The sequence below is a fragment of the Apteryx mantelli genome, chromosome 10 (genome assembly GCF_036417845.1).
Source record: "Apteryx mantelli isolate bAptMan1 chromosome 10, bAptMan1.hap1, whole genome shotgun sequence".
NCBI lineage: Eukaryota > Metazoa > Chordata > Aves > Apterygiformes > Apterygidae > Apteryx > Apteryx mantelli.
The window spans coordinates 4,432,552-4,451,239 of NC_089987.1; the positions used below are offsets into that span (position 1 = coordinate 4,432,552).

General features: G+C 44.9%; 1 protein-coding gene across 1 annotated transcript; it reads right to left on the reverse strand.

The window, feature by feature from the left end:
• Positions 1-366: 366 nt before the first annotated feature.
• Positions 367-18,301, reverse strand: WFDC1 (WAP four-disulfide core domain 1). The gene is made up of 7 exons (XM_013957408.2): positions 17,908-18,301; positions 10,660-10,855; positions 9,935-10,018; positions 7,324-7,464; positions 5,483-5,524; positions 4,111-4,185; positions 367-3,090 (listed from the first exon to the last, which is right to left on the reverse strand). Exons 1-6 carry the CDS (start codon positions 18,052-18,054, stop codon positions 4,127-4,129), a joined length of 669 nt encoding a protein of 222 aa, XP_013812862.1. The 5' UTR covers positions 18,055-18,301; the 3' UTR covers positions 367-3,090; positions 4,111-4,126.
• Positions 18,302-18,688: the final 387 nt, after the last annotated feature.

Below are 18,688 nucleotides of genomic sequence, written 5' to 3' on the forward strand. Positions count from 1 at the left end.
TCCAACCCATCTGGCAGTGACCAGCGTTTTATGAATGAAAACGGAGGTAGCTGGGACAAGTCCCCAGCGCAGGCTGCCCTCCTCGCAGTACTCTCCATCAGCTCCCCTTAGAGCAAGTGAGAAGAAGACGCCAAGAGCTGAGTGAGCTTCTGACCCACAGAGGTGGTCCATCTTGAGAGGACACCGGCAGCGGCAGATGTGTCTTGGAGGGGGTCTGTCATCGCCCTCCCAGTGGAAAATATGACCTGTGCCTCTCTGTGCCTATGTCCTCCAAGCTTTTCCAAAGACTGAAATTTAAAACCTTTGTCCTTTTTCACATAACTTAAAGCCAGGCTTATGCCAAGAATACACAGCTGAAACCAGGCATAGTTGAAAAATATACTGGACACTTTTTATTGAGCACCAAAGTTGCAGAACCTGTACATGTGTGAACACGAAGTGCACAAACAGGTACGGCCTGGGTCGGGGCAGCGGATCCTCAGCTGCCGTAAGGCAGAGCAGCTCCACGGACGCTGCCGTAGCGCTGGAGGATCCGGAAGCCCACGAGCATTGCTAGCACACAGTGATACATGGAAAGTTTACTGTAGCACCAAACACGCTTTAAAGTGTACATGGGAACATTAAAAAAGAACCCTACATTAGTGATTTCCTACTGTGCTTTATAAGACTGATGTTCAGCCACTTTCTTTGGAGAAAATAAGATCAGGAGAATTCATTTGGTCTGCATCTTTTTTTCGAAGTGCGATGGACTTCAATGCTGAAAACACAGCATTGACACAAGTTTCTTCTGTAGATTTTGTTTCTCAGTTTGGCAATTAACAGGAACTTGAAAAGAAAAAAACCCCAAACATTGTAGCACCACTAGGAAGGGTGATGATGTCTTTGATAACATCCAGTAAACAGAAATTCATGAACAAGTTATTAATTACCCAACTTTCCTTTTTTCTTTTTAAGTCATTTTGTAATTAGAAGATATCTTTACCATTCCACCCAGCAAGGCAGTCAGGTATGTGCTTTCTGTAGCTATGATAAAGCAGCCACTGAAGAGAATGTGTCCACTGAGTTAAGCGTATTTTTGGATGCTTTGCAAGATTAGGCTGAGATCTGAAGTTTTAATCTTGTAAATTCATTAGCGCTCAAAACATGTTTTTGAACTGGATTCTCACGTTTTTTCAGACTCTGAATGTTTTATACTAAAACAGAACAATTTTGCATTTACTCTTTGGTGACCAGCAGTAAAGACTGAAAAGTTTTGCTAATTTTAATCAGTCTGATTTCCTGCAAAAAAATATTGCTGAAAAACGCTCAAGCTGTTTCACTGAGCAGCATCTGGGAGCAAGGCCTGTATTTTTGGTTACAAGCTGCAGCGTTTTAAGACGTCAGGTAGTGTCAGTCCAAAGAAGGCAAGTTCCTGGCCTAAACTAAGACTGGGACTATGAAATATGGACTCCTGCCTTTTAGCAGGAGTTAAGAAACCATTGCGTTAAGTTGTATATGATAATATTCTAGAAATAGGCCTGTGCAAATGCGGTGTTGCACTTAATATTATAGAACTTGGAAAAAAGCACGGAGAAATGCATGGAGTTTAACGAATGGAGATATTCAGGGAAAGGCAGAGCCCTTCATTTGTTCCTTTGCACTGTAAAGCGCTGAGGAATGTGTCTGTGTGTGAAAGGAAACGGAAAGAGCAGTTTGGCGTCTTTTATCTCTCCAGCTGCAAAGGTCATTTGCAACGTATCAAGTGTTTTATAAGCGCCTTAGCTTTGGCTTTAACCGCGTGGTGAATGGAAAAAAAAACACCGTAGTTTGTGGGTGAAAGCAAGCGCTTGCATTTGTGAATCGGGTATTTACATACACCACTACTGCTCGGGACATCAAAATGCTAATTCCATGAATGCAGAGGGGGACACGTAGTAAACAAGCGAGTAAAAATGACTGCTTTTGCCTGCTGATTCTGACAGATACGTCAAAACAAAATGCTACTGTCCCTTTAGGGAGCAGCCATAGGAAAGGAAAACATTCACAGAAAATTTGTTTTCCATTTTATAATGCTAAGCATCTAAAAGAAGATGTAAGGCCCAAATACAAATAACTTATCCTTAAGGATTTGTGGAAGTCAGCATAAAGGGCCAGGACTTCTAAAGAGCAGCTGCCCGTCTGCCAGACAATCTTTTCAATCACGCATTTTTGTCGTGCTTTTGCTTTTCTAATATGTGCAATAAATATCCAGGCTTCAGTCCTCCCGTTGAGGTTTTGCAGGTACAAAAATACAGATGCACGCTTTGTGAGTATAAACTGCACGGGCTAAAAATAGCAACTTAAAAAGGCTGGCATGTCTGTGTCTCTGACTGCTTAGATATTGTAGGAAGAAATCTATTCCATCATTAGCTCTTGATCTACAGCTCACCAGACTGTGGGATTTAAGTAAAGCAACTGGATAAACACATGATAAAATTTGTTCTGCTCCTGGCTCAGAGTTTCTCAATTTTTAAGATTTTAATCTTAGGCGTGTAGTCTGGGTGTAAATCTGGTGAATCCCAGGCATAAACAGAAAAAGAAGAAGCCTGCAGGATTATGTGAAGCAGTTGTTTGAGACGGGCAGGGACTGGACTCGACCCAGGGAGCAATTCAGTGTTACAGTCTTGCTTATTTACTACAACTTAGATATAATATTCAGGTCTGATTCCAACACCACTTCCTCCATTTTTATACTACCGAATTACATTTGTGATAGGGAAATCGGAATCGGCCACCTCTGAGCTGGCCACCGAAGACGTGTCGAGGGCATGCTCCGTTCCCAGAGCCTGAGAAGGATGCCGTGGCTTGCAGAGACCAGCGCGACGCTACGCACACGTCACCTGCAGAAGGACGGCTCATAAGCGGTGGGGTTTCTTTCGGGGGATCATATTTCTCCCCCTTAAAATCCAGACTCATGCTTTTTCTTGCATAGCGAAGTCTTTTTAGCACTGGTGGGCAGGGAGCAGGGTAATGCTGGAGATGTGCTCTTGGAGATTTGGGACCGGAATTCTTCCAGAACAGACAACTAGTGGGTAAATCATTCCTTGAAAGCTGCTTAGCGGAGTGGTCCAGCTGGATGCAAAACAAAAAAGGAATTAAAATATTTATCCTCCCTGGGATGTTTGCACAGAACTTGTCCTTACGCAGCCGTGTAATCTTAACAGTCAGCCTGACGCAAGCACAAAAAGCACATACTTAACTGCTTTGTTTTAGTGACCGCCCGTTAAGCTCAAGTTTGTTTTAGAATGGAGCTTAAAGTGTTGAGAAAACCATCTTAGGACAGAATCTTTGGTAAAACAAATATTTTCACTTCTGCCTAATTCAAAGCCTGATAAAATTAATGGAGCTCTTTCAGTTAGCTTTGGTCTGGTCAGATACAACTACGGTTACGCACAGGAGCGGGCCACACTGTTCAGTGCAGCTGTCAACACACGTAAAGTTACCCCATGAAGTCACCCATATGCATAAGCATTTGCAAGATTGACCCTTATTGCAATCAGTTTTTACTGAATTTACTTTAATTTTTTACTTCAAAAGTTTTTTACTTAATGCAGATATATCTGCATTAGAGTAAGGCCCTAAACATGTCATCTGAGAACTAACTAAAACACCCCCAAAACCCAACTGACATGCTGTCTGGATAAGACAATCTTCATTTAAATGACTTTTTTTTCTAATTTCTGAGGCTCACAATGTTTTACAGCATTTAAAATCATTCCATCCTCTAAAGCCCCAGAAGGCAAGGGTTTTTCAAAGAAATCAGGTGCATTTTATGAAATCAGAATAAAAAGTGGAGGGGAGAGGGGAAAAGATGGGAAAGACACAGACTTCTCCCTGGACAGTTTGCAGACACCCATCTGCAATGCCACAGGATCCTAAGGCACTTTTACAGCACCAGCTGCTTGCCTGCACAGGTGTTTCAGCTCATTGCACAGAGACTGATATGCACCTCTACATAGTGTTAAGGTGCTGTCCTTAAGCTAGCTCTGCGATGAGAGGTAATTTCACCTCCGACAACTATTTCTTTAAATAATTGCATCCTAAGCACCAAGTTTTTTCACCTAGCTGTCCCTTTATTCTCAGGGCACTTACCCAGGAACACCTCCAATTAGCCCAAATGCTTCTGCTGGTTTTTCACATAGCCGACCACATTGTTGGAACTGCTGCCTGCAAAACAAATCCCAGCAGAGTTAGACTTTAGGTTTGTGGCAAATATTTTCACAAGGATTTCTAAGCACTGTATTTTTAGTGGTCTCAATACGTAGCAGTTCTCTGGTAGAGGTGTGCTAGCAGGCTGCACTGAGGAATGAAAATCCTTTTATAGTTTCTTAAAATAAGCCGGCCAAATTTGGCTGTTTGTAACTCTGGTCACATCAAAGATGTTGTCTAGTTAGATTGGAATAACACTTCCAATCCGATCTGACTATTCCCCTCCAGATCCAGAGTTAGCACAGGGCAACTACAGGTGAAGAAGAGGGACAAAGCAAAATGAAAGCTGTGGAGCGGAAGGAAAAAACAAGGCACTGACACTTCCACCCGCCCAAGACCTTGAGGCAACTCTGATTAGACCCACTGAATCACTGTGTTATCTGCTTTCTCCAGAAAGTACTTTGTAGTTTCTCTCATGCTCTCCCTTTACACCAGCAGCTTCCTCCTGTATGAATATTTACACAGTCATTTCCTATTCCTCCTCTCGTCTCTCCTTCAACCTCTTTTGATATGGTGCCTTCAATAAAAAATGAGAGGCTGCTGGTGTGCCGAGACTGATCCATTTCTAGAGGAGCAAGACAGTCTCTTTTGCCCCCCCATTGTCTGTATCCACGTGTTTCCTCTCGTCTGTACTTTGAATTCATAGATTGGCCATGAATACATTTAGATTGGAAATCAGGAGCTTTCCAGCCACAAGAGCAGAGAGTTTCTGGAAGATGGTCCTACTAGAGGCTGGGGGGCAGAAAAGCTAGCTGTCTTTGAGATCCATCAGTCTGTGGGAGGGACCTGACGCCTGGTGAGGTTGAGATAACAACAAGGGACTGACTCAGTGGGCTCTGGGCTTCTTTTATCCTACATCCCAATACTCGTAGCAAGCTCTTGGTAAGAGACTCTGTTTTGACCGAGTTCTGTGTTCATCTGCAAGGAGTCGTAGGCCATGACCAAAGCTCCAAAGATATACTTAAAAATAACCAAAGGGTATTGGATTGGGTATTTCTCACCCCCTGGTAGGAACCCCGGGAGAAGGCTGTATCATTTAACAGAGTGTGTCATAGCTGGTGACATCTGTCACCAAGAGTCCAGTCAGGGCACTGCACCTTTACAGTAAGATCTTTTGACAAAGGCGTGGAAAGCTGAGACTAAAAAATCTCTTTTGCTATGCACAGACCTTCATTTCATAGGCAGCAAATTCCCTTTAAGCAATGCAATGACTGTAAAGCTTAGCAATAGTAAACACTTCATGCCAAAAGCTTACCAAAATATTCCTTGTAATACTTATGCCTTAGGTTACGTCCATCTGAAAAAGAACGTATGTAATGAGAACATATCCAGTCAGCCTTCATTCTGTGTGTTAAGCTTTGTGTACAGACAGCTAAATTATAGATGTGGGAATAATAACCTCAGGTATGAAAACAGAGGATCTCTGCAGCTGACGTAGAGATTGAGAGATAGGCTGCTAAAAACTTCTTGTAAAACTGTTTAGATTATTGAACTATGCAGTCACAGTTCACTTTCCCTGAAAGTGGTAAACTGCTGATCACTAGAAGCTTATGTCTTTTTGGGGAGTTATCAGCTAAGGAATCACGAATTTTCTCAAATTAAAGAAAATTTATGCACAACATCAGACCATCTATTAGTGTTCTGCAAAGTTCAAGTTCCAGTTAGGTCTCTTCTGTTCACCATTTATACTGCTATTTAAGCTCTCAGAAATACCTTCAGCTCTAGAAATACCTATACAGATATACATTACATTACTTATTTGGGATTTATTTAAAGGAAAAGATACAAAAGAAGAAAATAAAAGGCCCAAAAGCTAAAAATAGAAAATTTCTTAAAGAAACAGTTCAGAGATCTGGTTTGATGCCTTCCTTGGCTTTTACAGTGTCTAAATGGCAAAATGACCTCTCATGTCTCTACATTAAAATGACTTGTAGCCTAGTCTAGACATACATATCCTACTTGTCAATGAAGTTACACATATCAAGACAGGTTATGAACTATTCTGGAAAACAGTTTGGCCAACAGGAGCTCCTTTATTTGGCAAATGTGTCTATAGAAAAAAGGCAATAATATTTTGGATGCAATAAGCAAGTTCTGAAGACAGAAGTGGAATTTGAGACTTGCACTGCTTAATGAAGTGTGTAGTAATACTCTAAATATTTCTATTTATTGTGCAGTTTAATAAAGGGACATGCAGGTTACTACCCGCTCTACCTGCACTGTCGCAGAGGGGACAAACATACAGGGCGTCCCCTTCCATGAGTATTTCACATAGCTCAGCCACTGCCAAGGGCATTAGAGACTTCAGCCAGGCGAGCCCGATTTCTGCGGGCTGGGATGATTCACAGCCAGCATTCACCCACTGAGGATAGCGGTGGCAGGGGGACCCAGGCCCGGGACCACTGAGCCCTCCCTATGGTCTAGCCTCTTCCACATCAGCAGTTGTTCAACATCTCCTCCGAGAGCGCAGCTCCGTAAGGTTGTGCAGGCAGAGGGCTGCTGCTCTGATCGTCCCGTCTGCATTTGTCAAAAGGTCTGATTTAATTTGCAGGCATCACCTATATATAGCTTGCCACTACTCAGTGGAGTTCTTTATTACCTTGCACTGTCTTGGGGCTCTGGACTTTTGATCAGGCTACTACAGTTCACAAAGCACACCCTTTATAAACCACAAAAACAGATGCCCCCAGGTGTCTTCAGTGACAAACTGGCACCTCATCATCCTTGGCAAGGCTGCTTTTTGCCCTGGCATTTATGCGGTGTTCGCTTAGCTATGAATTTTTGCCTTGCGAGCTCAATTTATATTTTTGGTAATTCAGCTACATCACACGGTTGCCAGTACTGGAAGCAGAGAAATTTGGGTTTCAAAGCACATGTACCCCTGAGGCAATGAAGAGCTGGTGCAGACACTGGTGTTTGTAAGCTGCCTGGAGCACTGTGGGAGCTCTGCCTTAGGCACCGGGGTGCCCCGAAAACCTGGGAAGCACACAAGGCCAGATGTACCACCAGATCTGCTTTGGAGCCAGTGAGCGAGCCATGTCTTACTGTGTTTGCATGACAGAACAAGAAAAGAAGGGTGATTTCCAGCCAGCTGACCTGGATTTCCACGCAGCTTGATGCACTGGCCCCTGTTAGGGATTCCTTCGGCGGTGTTGCCAGGGTTGATGATATGGCATTCGTATCCCGTGGGGCAGTGCAGAGGCTCATCGCCATCCTCGGTGGTACTGCAGGCCTCAGCTGGAAAAGAAGCCTGCAGGTCATGCACCTCAGCTTTATCACCCGCGGGTAGCCACAACACGATAACGTGGCCACCTCCTTCTGTATCTCCTCCCAGAGATCTCAGACTACTTTCCAAGCAAGGTTACCGTACGGCTGACACATCCAAAGAAGCCTGGCAACACAGCTGAACCAGTTCACACCTTACATAAAAAAATGACCTGTCTACCCCGATACTGTGCGGGGTCTGAGCGAGGGCTGGAGAGCAGTGAAGACAGACGACCTCTGCCCACCACGTTCTCACTGACAGGTGGTGCCTCCAAGCTGTTATTCCCTCAGATTAGAGCAGGTGTAAATCTGTTGTAACTAGCATTTAGGGCTGGGTGAGGAAACAGGGAAAAATGACCAGGAAACCGGAGTTTACTGCTTTTGTTCTTTGCTCCACACCCATTCACTTACTTACTGGTGAATTTAAACTTTGGATGTGACTCACGATGTGGTAAGGCAGCACCACCCCCTGTCACAAACATAGGCATTGATCGCCTTGACCCCTGCTATCTAGTGAGTGTGGAGCAGAATAAGAAAATAAAGCAGGACTCACAGCCAGTATTTGTGTACGTTAAATATAGAGACTATGCAGGGACACTCCTCGCTTTCATTTGCTGGGATTTTAATCTCAAGGACTCCTGCTGTAAGTCTGATGCCATGACTGATGGTTCTTATTTCACTAATTGCTCCATTAAGCTGTGATAAAGGTGATAAAATGAGATCAAATAATATAAGCATGACCAGAATGGATGAGAAGGGACCTATTTTATCTTATTTCTGTCAGTGCAAGTCCAGTGAGCTGGAGGCAGAATTTTCTCTTGAAGAACTAGGAGTTTCCATAACAGACGAGAACCAAGGTCCAGTGAGTCTGGTACTACCTGTGTAAGACTGGACGTTAGAGAAATCCTGGCCAAGAATACAATAACTCTTAGAAGATTTTTTCATTATTGGAATTCAAAGCCTTTACAAAAGAGGAGAGTATAATTCTGCCCCTTTTGTATATTGGGAAACTGAGGCACACGGCGAGGCGACTTGTTCTGGATCTCCCTGTTGATCTCCTAGTGGCTCAGTGACTCTGAGCTCACTTTTTAAATGATTACATACTCAAAGGGAAAGCCTCTCCCAGGTGCTGATCTCCTCCTGCCGTGAATGGCACCTGCGGTTCCTCAGCTTGGCATCCTGCCCTTTGAGGGTAATGTCAAACTTGCGCTGCCCTTCTAGGTATTTGCAGTCCATCCCTGGCTCATAACTTCCTCTGACATGAATCAAAATTTCATGCACTGCCAACTGCTATTTAGGCATCTGAAAGAAGGGCAGAAGAGTTGAATTTTGCCTCTGCTCTGGAGGTTTCCAGAGAGCCAAATAAAACAGCCAAGCCCTTCTATTTTAGATGCAACACGATGGTCACTTTGAAAGCTCTGATGTCGCCTCTGCACTGATGCTGTGCTCACAAACCTGTTGCTGCACAGCCTTTTGCACTTTCTGTCTTTAACGGGCAATTTGCTCACTTTCCATTCCAGCTGCTTGACTGTCTCTGCATGCATGAAATGGTGTTTCAGGACAGCCTGGAGCTCTTGGCTGAGACCAGTTTTCCAGAGAGGGTAATTTATTGGCACTACCTGTGTCTGACTAAAGCTGATCAAAAGCTGGAATAGCCGTTCTGTGAAGAAATCTAGAACTTCAGCCATATAGACTGGGAGTGTCTTGCAGAAAAAAAATCCTCTTCCCGCCTCCCCACTCATTCCTTTTTTCATTTTGCAGAATTTGAAAAAATTAATTAAACGATACTCCTCTATGGAATTAATCCGAGAAGCCCAATCTGAACAGCAGTCCCCAGGCTTTGATGCTCCTAGCTCCATGTCAGTGTGACATATCTTCACAGCAGCTTGCCAGGGCTCTCATTCCGAGCAGCGTTTGGACACAAGGAACTGGAAAACAGTGGAATCCTCACCCTGAGGCAGTCTGTTCGGTGGGGCTGCTCCAGATCAGGACACCTCCAGATGCACATCTGCCCACAGTCTATCAGGGAGCTGGCAGAAAATCTATGTATGTTGACAAAGCTTTTTTTCTAAAAAAGATGTATTTCTATTTATTTCAAAAACAGACAAAAATTCAGTTCTGCAGAGTATTCCTAGCGCTCTGCTGTCTCCAGGCTTTCCCCTGTGTGGGCATTTTGTGCTGGTCTGGCAGATTTGATCAGGCTACCTAGATCAGGATTTCCAGCCATATCCATAAAAAGCAACTGATTTACAGCCCAAGAAACCAGCCCTCTTGCACAACACAGGGTTAATCCCATGGAAACTCCAGACAAATACCAGCAGCCCCAAACATCCCTGTCAAGCCTGTATGTGATGAATATATTACTTTCCAAACCAGTGCCTTTTGTGTAACAGTGTTCAATTACTCATACTGCAGAGAAGACGTTTAGTCAAATGTACTGTACCTTGTAAGACCTCCTCAGGGCCATCCAAAAGCCACCCGTTTCCTCCCAGCCAGCGGGGTTTGGGCTGAACCAGCCAGTCTAAAACTGTAAAAGACAGAAACAAGCAAACCACACAGTCAAGGAGAAAGAGCCCCAGAGCACATAGTTATTAAAACTATGTCACTGATTTTTCTCCAACAGCCAGTGATGAGGCTGCCAGGCTCCTGAAGGATGGATTTGGCTGGCAGTTTTGTAGCAAGATATTTATATTCGTGTTCCCATTGTCCCAGCGGTGAAATAACTGTGGATGTTACCCAGGGCCCCAGGATCCTGGTGTCATAAAGGCAAAAGCAACTGTTATTTCTCATCCTCTTTTCACATGGCATGGATGAGATGAGATGGTTGTAGCCGCCTGGCTTCAATGAGCACTTCCTCAGATTGGAGTTATTTCTTTTCCTGAATATATACTCCCAGGAAAAGAACTGGCATCAAAAGATTTCTGCCATTTGTACTGGTGGAAATTTTGCAACACCCACTGACCTTAGAAGAGTTCCCCTCTCTTGATTCAAGACTCATCACACCTTCAGCTCCAGGAAATCAGAGCTTCGCAACTGAACTTTCATCCTCGACTCACACTGAAACATGTCCTACCTGAGACCAGAGGCACATGGGCACCGACTACCATGATTTCTACATGTCTCCTGACATTTCTCTCTATTGCAGCTGGATCGCTGGGTCCACCCTACCTGGCGGTGGCTGTACGGACTCCAGGCAGGCATAGATGCAGCCGTTGTAACAGCAACGCTTGTGCCTTTCGCACTCCGAATCCGATCGGCAGCTGGGCACCTCGCAGGCTCGGTCGGGCAAGGTCTGCGGCGGTGGAGGGCAGCGGTCGTTCTTCTGGTAGTGGGCACTGTGAGAATGAAGAGGGTACTCATAATCCTTGCAAAGAAAAGAAAAGGAAACAAGGTTTGGCATGAGGCGAATACCAAACACCCCGTCAGTTAAATAGAAGAGGGAATTCCCAGCAGCCTTCAAGTACTCACTAGGCAGGAGAATTCACTGCTCACTTCCCCCGGCCCTGCCTTCGATACACTGAAGGGAGAGTTATATGACCTCGTACCTAGCACAGTACTTTGGCAACATAAAACGAACTGTGGGCCTAATTTTGTAATTAACATTATTGTAATGGCAATGAGGAGGTGGAAATCCCTAAGATGACTTTTGCACTGGTCTTGGAAATAGAGAGAAAGACCCCAAGCATCATCATGACGAGCACCTTAAAACATTTCCATGGTAAAACAGTCAAAAAAATTACCATTGTACTTTTTAAGGTTATGTCCCCAAAGAGCCCTGGACCTAATGTCCTGGGCAGTGACTACCCATCTCCTGAACAGGCTCTTTCTCCCTTTGTCACCTTCTCCTCGACCAGCACATAGAGGGAAGAGGTGCAAACACTTTCAGGCTTTCCAATGTGAGGTCCTGGGCTGTTAAATTAAAGACCTTTTCTAAAACACGATATGATCTGGGTGAGCTTTGTGTGGGTGACAGCAGTTTAATCATAAGGAAAATGAGACCGTGACCAACTGCAGCAGAAAGAGCCCAGCTGTTTATTGCACGCCAAAATGACATGGGAGTTTTAAAGTGGATTAACAGGCCCAGGATTTTACCAGAAACATTTATAAGAGGCGGCATTTAGATAATATGATTCATACTGATGGCATTTTAGCAAGAAGCCAACTCCCTCTGTCAGAGGGAAGCTGGTGAACCAGCCAAGCCCATTGCTTTCTCACCTGTAGCTAAACGATTCATCTCCAGGCTTGAGCTCCATCCCCCAGAGCAGTACAAAGTACTCAGAAAGGGCAAAATTCAGTGCGCAGATTTATTAACCCACATTAATAAGCTCTAGTCAAAGCAAAAGAGGGATTTTGAATTTGTGCTTTTAGCAGAGATCAGCATCTAGCCGAAGGTATAAAGCGAGAGCTGCCATGCGCTCTCTAGCAGGCCGTTTGGTTCGAGTCCCTGTATATACTTGGACCCATCTCTGCTGCGTTTCAAAATCAGTGACAAACAACTGGGGTTGTTATTGCAAGAAATAACGTGGTGCAACTGTCCTCGAGGGGGTGTCTAGGAAATTTCACTGTCAGGCTGTGGAGAAATTTGGGGGTGAGACTAATATCCTTCTTCATCTAGGTGCTGCTGCATCCTCGCTGTTGATGCACTTGAACAGCTCCTGTGGAGCACGGCTGCCTTTGCGAAACAGCATGTTGCCACAGGCGCTGCCCAAGTAAATGTCCTAGGAGAGGCCCAAGGATGTATTTTACCGACATCCAAAATCCACTGGCTGAACACTCCCTTAGTAGTCTGAGTACACCCAGCAGGGTTTGCAGCTAGAAGGAATAAATATTGACTGTCACTTAGATCTGGAACAAGATTGCTTGCCAAAACTTTGCCTTCCTTTCTCTGTCACTCTCTTTTTGCAGTTTTTCCTCCTTTTCTTCTCCAAATTATGCAGTCATCCGCTTCTGAAATACATGTGTTTTGGGCACAAAACACAGCTTTCCTCTTCCCTTTCTCTTTCCCTTTCCCTTTCCTTTCTTCTTTTCATCATGAGCCCTTCACTGGGGTGTTCCCGCCACAGGGCAGCAGCAGTCCCTGATTTTGGGGAGGTTGCTGCAGCCTTCCCCTCCCCGACCGGATCCCCCCCTGCACCTACGGACACACGGTGCCGGGGACTGCCTGCGTCCCCTGGGGTCCACCGCCCTGGGGACCAGCCGTGGCCGGCGGCCTGTGCTCCTCTGTACGACTGAGCAGCAACCAGTTATCGCAAACCGTGAAAAACAGCCCAATTCCCCATTCACTCGGAATAGTTCGTAATGCAGAAAATGAAGGCAATTCCGAGGGACACAAAAAGAAATAGTGATGTACGTTTGTGCTACTGATGTGAGAAGCGTTGCTTCCACGTTCTGCCGTGTATTGTACCCAGCGTGTGATCACACTGATAACGTGGCTGTTCCTTCATCGAAGCTAATCCCGCTTCTTCGTGCGATAGCTAGGGGGAAACAGAGAACAGCAAAGTTTCTCAGACACCCGGTTTCGCTGGAGCTGCAGCCCATGATCATGTAGGAGACACAGAGCAAACTCAGAATGATCGAAAGTTTTAATTTATGGAACCAGGTGTATGTTAAGGAAAATGCAATCCTGGTTATGTTACAGCTGGTAAATAATGTGTGTGTGTGAGAGAGAGAGAGAGAAAAAAAAAAACCCTGATTCCTAATATTTCTACAAATAACAACCTCACACCCTGTTCCCAGTATCAGCCAGGTCCTAATATGGGTAAAACTCTTTTCCTTCTGCTTTTTCCTCAGCTGTTTCCATGCACTGAACAAGAAACTGCTCAAAAACCCTTCAGTGAGGCTGTTTTGCAAAGAACTGATGGGCTGTTTGAAGCACTGGACAGGTGATGAAAAAATTGTTTCAAAATTTTGATGATGTTTTGAATTTTAAAGTGTAAAACAAGCTATTAACACGTTATCCCTGTTCTTCAAAAAGCTGAAAACACTCCAGCTTTGAACCAACATGTTTTTAAACTGAAGACATTTAAAATACAACTTATTTGTTGTTGTTGGTTTTTAAATCCAGAAAATGCTTGGACCAAGTATAATTTGGGGATATAAGATAGCATTTAACAGCAAATATTTCCAAACATTTCAATAGGTCTCCTTGTTCATGTGGGTGTCCACACTGGAAGGTAACAGTTTCCTGCTCTATTATTTGAAATGTCAGCTACAGATTGAAACGTAGGGACCAATATAATATTGGCAAATAACGGATACATCAAAAAATAGTTAATGCAGTTGTTTCACAAATGATTCACACACCAAGAAGGCCAAATTACAATGAATAGTTGGCTCGATGAATGAGATTTCTGTTTGGGAACAATGTAAAATTTTCAGCCAAATAACTTTGTACCTAATGACCTCCCTGCCCGTTCTCTCTGATCACTTATTGCTCTGAATCCCTTCTTTCAAAACCTTGTGGCCAAGAAAATATTTTTGCAAATTTGATCTAATAAAACTGTTGCCATAGGTTTATGTATGCTAAAATCCTAGTGGGAAACGGGATTCCCTCATTCACAGAACAGCCTGTTCAAGGTTGTCTCCAGGTATGGGTTACACGGTCTTTTTAAATGTTCTCCTAAGATTTGTAATTCAGCTTTGAGCACAGCTTGGATTTCTCAGTTCTACAGATTCTGGCAAATGTCAAAATTTTCTGCTTTTGAGAACATTTTTTAATTCAGGAGACAAATTGCTGTGGAGACTTATTAAGTCATTTTAATGACAATATCTGTATTAAAGATATCCAGAAACAAAGTAAAAAAGGGAAAAGTTCGGGGTTCAGCTGAGGAACCCTGGAAGCCACCAAAGATGACTAGGACAAATATGAATACAATCACTTACTCTCAACCTATATATCCAATAGAAAACAGGGGATGCCATCTGCCTCAGAAAAATCCCAGATCTCTGTTATATTATTTACTGTTGAAACTGGACCCTGGGTTTGTGTCAAAGCACAGTTTTCTGCTAATCAGCATCCTGCATGGCCACGCTGTGAGCTTACGCGTGAGGTTTATTCCCAGGCTCCGGTCCCCAGTTCTGCCCTTGGCAGGTGTTTCCAGTCAATGGCCATAAACCACCTTTTCTCTGAACGATAAGCAGCGAGGAGGAAGTTAGGGCCCTATCAAAGACCTGGCAGAATACAGAAGATCCTTAATGACGGACTTTGCGAATTTCAGATTGGAAGAGGACTGAATAATCTGAAAGAAAATACCAAAACAATAGGAATAATATTCTCCCACTATTTATTCTGGATTAATACTTCTGGTGTCTGCAGTACTGGAAGGCTGTTGCAACATTGGGGTGGGCTCAAAGCTGCTTGACAGTGATTAGAGGACCAGAAAACAGGGAATATAGCGAAAGACTCATGTCATGAAAGGCCATGTATGCACATGGGTTTCAAAGGGGAGGCTGAGAGCTACTCTGCTCATAGGTTACTTGGGCACATGCCGAACAGAAATCTCATCGCAGGAGGTGTCCTGATCTGGTAGACAAAGAGTGTATCTAAATGTTGATGTATGACAGCTATCTGGAGAGTAAATAAGTTGTTGGAAGATCATTACAGCAGCCCTGAGGAACTCTTCACTTCTAGAAATCTTTAAAAGAATGCTGGATTTTTTCCTAAAAGACTCGATGTAGTTTCTAAAAGACTTGATGGGATAAATTCAAGACCCCTCCCCAGGTTTTCTCAATAGAAATGTGAGTTTCTTTATAACGAATGCAAGCCCACTGACAGCACGCTTGCTTTTATCAGTTAGCTTCCTCCCTCTGCCCTTTGGAAATGGTCCACAGACTGTGCAGGGGGCTGCAGAGCACCAGCTGCAAGTCACTGAACTTGATGAGTGTCCCTCTAACCGTAAAATATATGTATTTGCTAACAGCTGGAACCCCAGTTCCTCCATCCTACCGTGACTGCAAGTTTTTTCTACTTATTCGATTCCCTCCTCCCCTTCTCTGTTCCCACTTGACCCCTTCTCTCCAACCAACAGCCTTCATCAAAGTCAGTAATGAACCATTCCTGATCAGATCTCAAGCCAGTTCCTTGTCGTAATTCCTCCTCGTCATTCTGCTGCCGTCAGTTTGGTGGACGGGTTCCTCCTACTGCGGATTCCCATCTCCTGTTCTCAGTTCACGTCCTTCCCCTCGCCTCCTCATAGAGCGCGTTCATCAGAGACCTTGCCCACGTCATAGTGGGGGTCCCACAGGGATGTCCGTGGCCCATCTCCCGTAACACCACGCTGTACTGCGAGTACCTCCGTCTGTTCTCTCTCTATCCAAGTGATCCACAAATCAGCTGTTCGCCTCTGATTTTCTAACTGTAGGGAACATAGAGGGAAATGTAGGGAACATGCAAAAGAAAGCATCTCTCTGAGAAACAAGAGGGCCTGCCAAAACAGCCGATCTGCGGATAAGGGGAGGGAGAGAGGACTGCTTTCAAGGAGAAGGAAAAAGAAAGACATTTTCTGTTTTCCCTAAACAAAATGTTCCTGTCAATATGAGCAATTCTAGTTGAGTTTGCCAGATCAGGAGCACCTGGATTCACAGCTGCCAGAGAAAACATTCCTTTGAAGAGCTGCACATTGAAAGAAGAGGATATATCCTTAGGGGAGCGGGCTCTGTGCCTTTATAGAACACATTATCTGAAGATCAACATGTAAATACCTGTTCTTCTCCTGTCTTACCTCTCTGGGTCATTTAATTTATAGCTCCTACTGAATTTGAGCTTTGCATCGAAAAATGATATAAGAGCATACTAATAAACACATTTTCCAATCAGTGATTTAGCACTTCATCATTTCCCAGTTAAAATAGAAACCAGAAGATACTCTGTCCAAAAGGGGACTAAAATGAAGCAAATTTCTTGTTGGAAAATAACTGTGTACCTTTAAAATGTTAGTACAACTTTGCTGCAAAACTTCAAGGAGACAAAACCACCATATTTCATCTCATTCAGCACAGGCAAAACACATGTGCCACACTTCTGAGTCAGGAGTTACACAAACCAAATGTGTCTGTTCCCAAACAGATCACTCTGGATGTCATGGGCCAAAAAGCATCCATTTTAAACTAAAAGCCTTTGTAGGTGGCTGCAGAAAACAGGTGGAGAAATCCCCGCTGTGAAGCTGTTTATGGACACGCGACGGCTGGAGGTGCGATCCCACCCGAGCACGGGAAAGCACAGCGACTGCGGTTCTGCCTGAGCCGTTCCGGGGGCAAAAGCCTTGGGTCAGTGCTGGCTTCTAAGGGGACTTGAGTGGATTAATTCAAAGATTATTTTTTCCTTTTTAAACAGCAGGTCCTGAATGTCAAGCTAGTAAATTATTTTCCTTTTTTTTTTTCCTTTTCTCCATGGTGATCGCTGACAGGCTCTTTTGGCCCACACCAGAAGGAGATCCAGCTCCATCCCTTTCTCCACTCGCAGCAGAGTTGGGAACTCGGGTGGCAGCGTTCGGGACCACCCGGGAGCGTACCACATGGCTGGTTTTCCCCTCTAACACACTAGGTCAGGCACGGCAAGCGCTCCGCTGCCTCCTGGCTACCTAGGGATAACTGGAGCCTCTGCAGCTCAGTTGCTGTGGGGTTTTTTTGCACAAAGCCTCCTGCCCTTTGCCGGGCTGTTCTCAGCCGTGATGGCCCGAGGAGGTGAATACGGTTGGTGCCAGATGACAGTGCAGGTCTGCGGAAAGGGAGCGCGGGCAGGCAGCGCTGCCGGGCACCTGCCTGGGCCGGGCGGCACGGGGAGCTGCTGCCGCCGGGGACTGAGCGAGGAAAGGCAGAGCCACGAGCAGGGGTTTCTCCCAGCAGCTCCTAGCATGATAGGCATGTTACGCTGTGCCTCCGGAGATTTCGGCGCTCCAGCGATTTACACAACCCCGGGGAACGCCACTATATGCTATCCCTATAGTACACAATATCACTGGGAGCTGGAGGCACTTGCCCAAAGTTACCCCAAAAGCCAGTGGAGGAACTGGGCAGGCAACCCTGCTCCCTGCCCTAAGTAATGAAGCACAGCACCTTCTTTTCAGTAAACCTGTTCTCACACATGTAGTTTTGATGCTTACAGTCACATTCCCCCTCTCTCCATTCAGGCTTCCCTTGTCGCTCTATGGATTTTCTAGGAGAAGCAGGGATTATCGCAGCACCAGTGTATTTCTCGCTGGCTGAAGCCTGCCTTTATCTACAAGTTTCCCGTTGCAGCAGCTAGGTGGCAAAAGTTTAGTACAGCTTGGGAAACTTAATGCAAGCCTGTCACAAAGAGACAGCCTGCAGATTCAAACTCTTCTTACTCTAAAATGATACACTGGATGTAAAGAATCCCCCCCATTTCACAGCAAACACCCCCAGTTCCCCCAAACAGCCCCGCTGTTGGCTACTCACATCATATTTTTCCGTCATTTTCAGATGTAGAGCACGTTTCCAGAGATTCCTTGCACAGCCCGAATCTGGGAGTAAAACTAAGACACACAAGGCTGCAGCGACGATTTTTTTACAGAAATGCATCTCTGACAGCGCCCGGGAATCCATTTTCCCAATGAGAGATCAAACACGGAGCCCAGCTTTCCAGGATCCAGACGATTCAGAGTCTTGGCAGGGAGGGAGAGAGACGGAGAGGGAGGGAGAGCGAGGGCTGATCGCTGGAGAGAGCCGCTTTTTGCTGCACAGCTTCTGGGAAGGGAAAAGGGGAAGAAAAAAAAAAAAAAAGGAGCCCACAAGCAGAAGCCAGAAGCTGCTGTTGAACTTCCTTACTCCAAGTTAGATCAGGTTCTCAGCTCACATGTTCACACAAAGCACATGCTCTCCTTGAATGATAGATGGAAAGATTATTTGGAAAGATTATTTTTAGACCTTTGTTCCCAACATCTGGCATCCTCAGAGAGCCCCATTCAAAGCCAAGGCATGGGATCAGATGACAGCTGCCGCAGGGGGAAATAAAGGTCTTGGAGGGGTGGGCTCGGCAGCTCCTAGCAAACAGCTTGCCAAAAACTCCCCGAGCAACTTGGTGCTCCCTTTGTGTGCTTCCCACTGTGCCTTGAGCTGCGGTTTTGGATCATGTTTGGATCATGTCACAAAGTGATAACTTCATATGAAGACTAATCAAAGGAAATGATTTTAAAACATGATAAACATGCAGAGCCTTCAATTAAACCAAGCTGACATT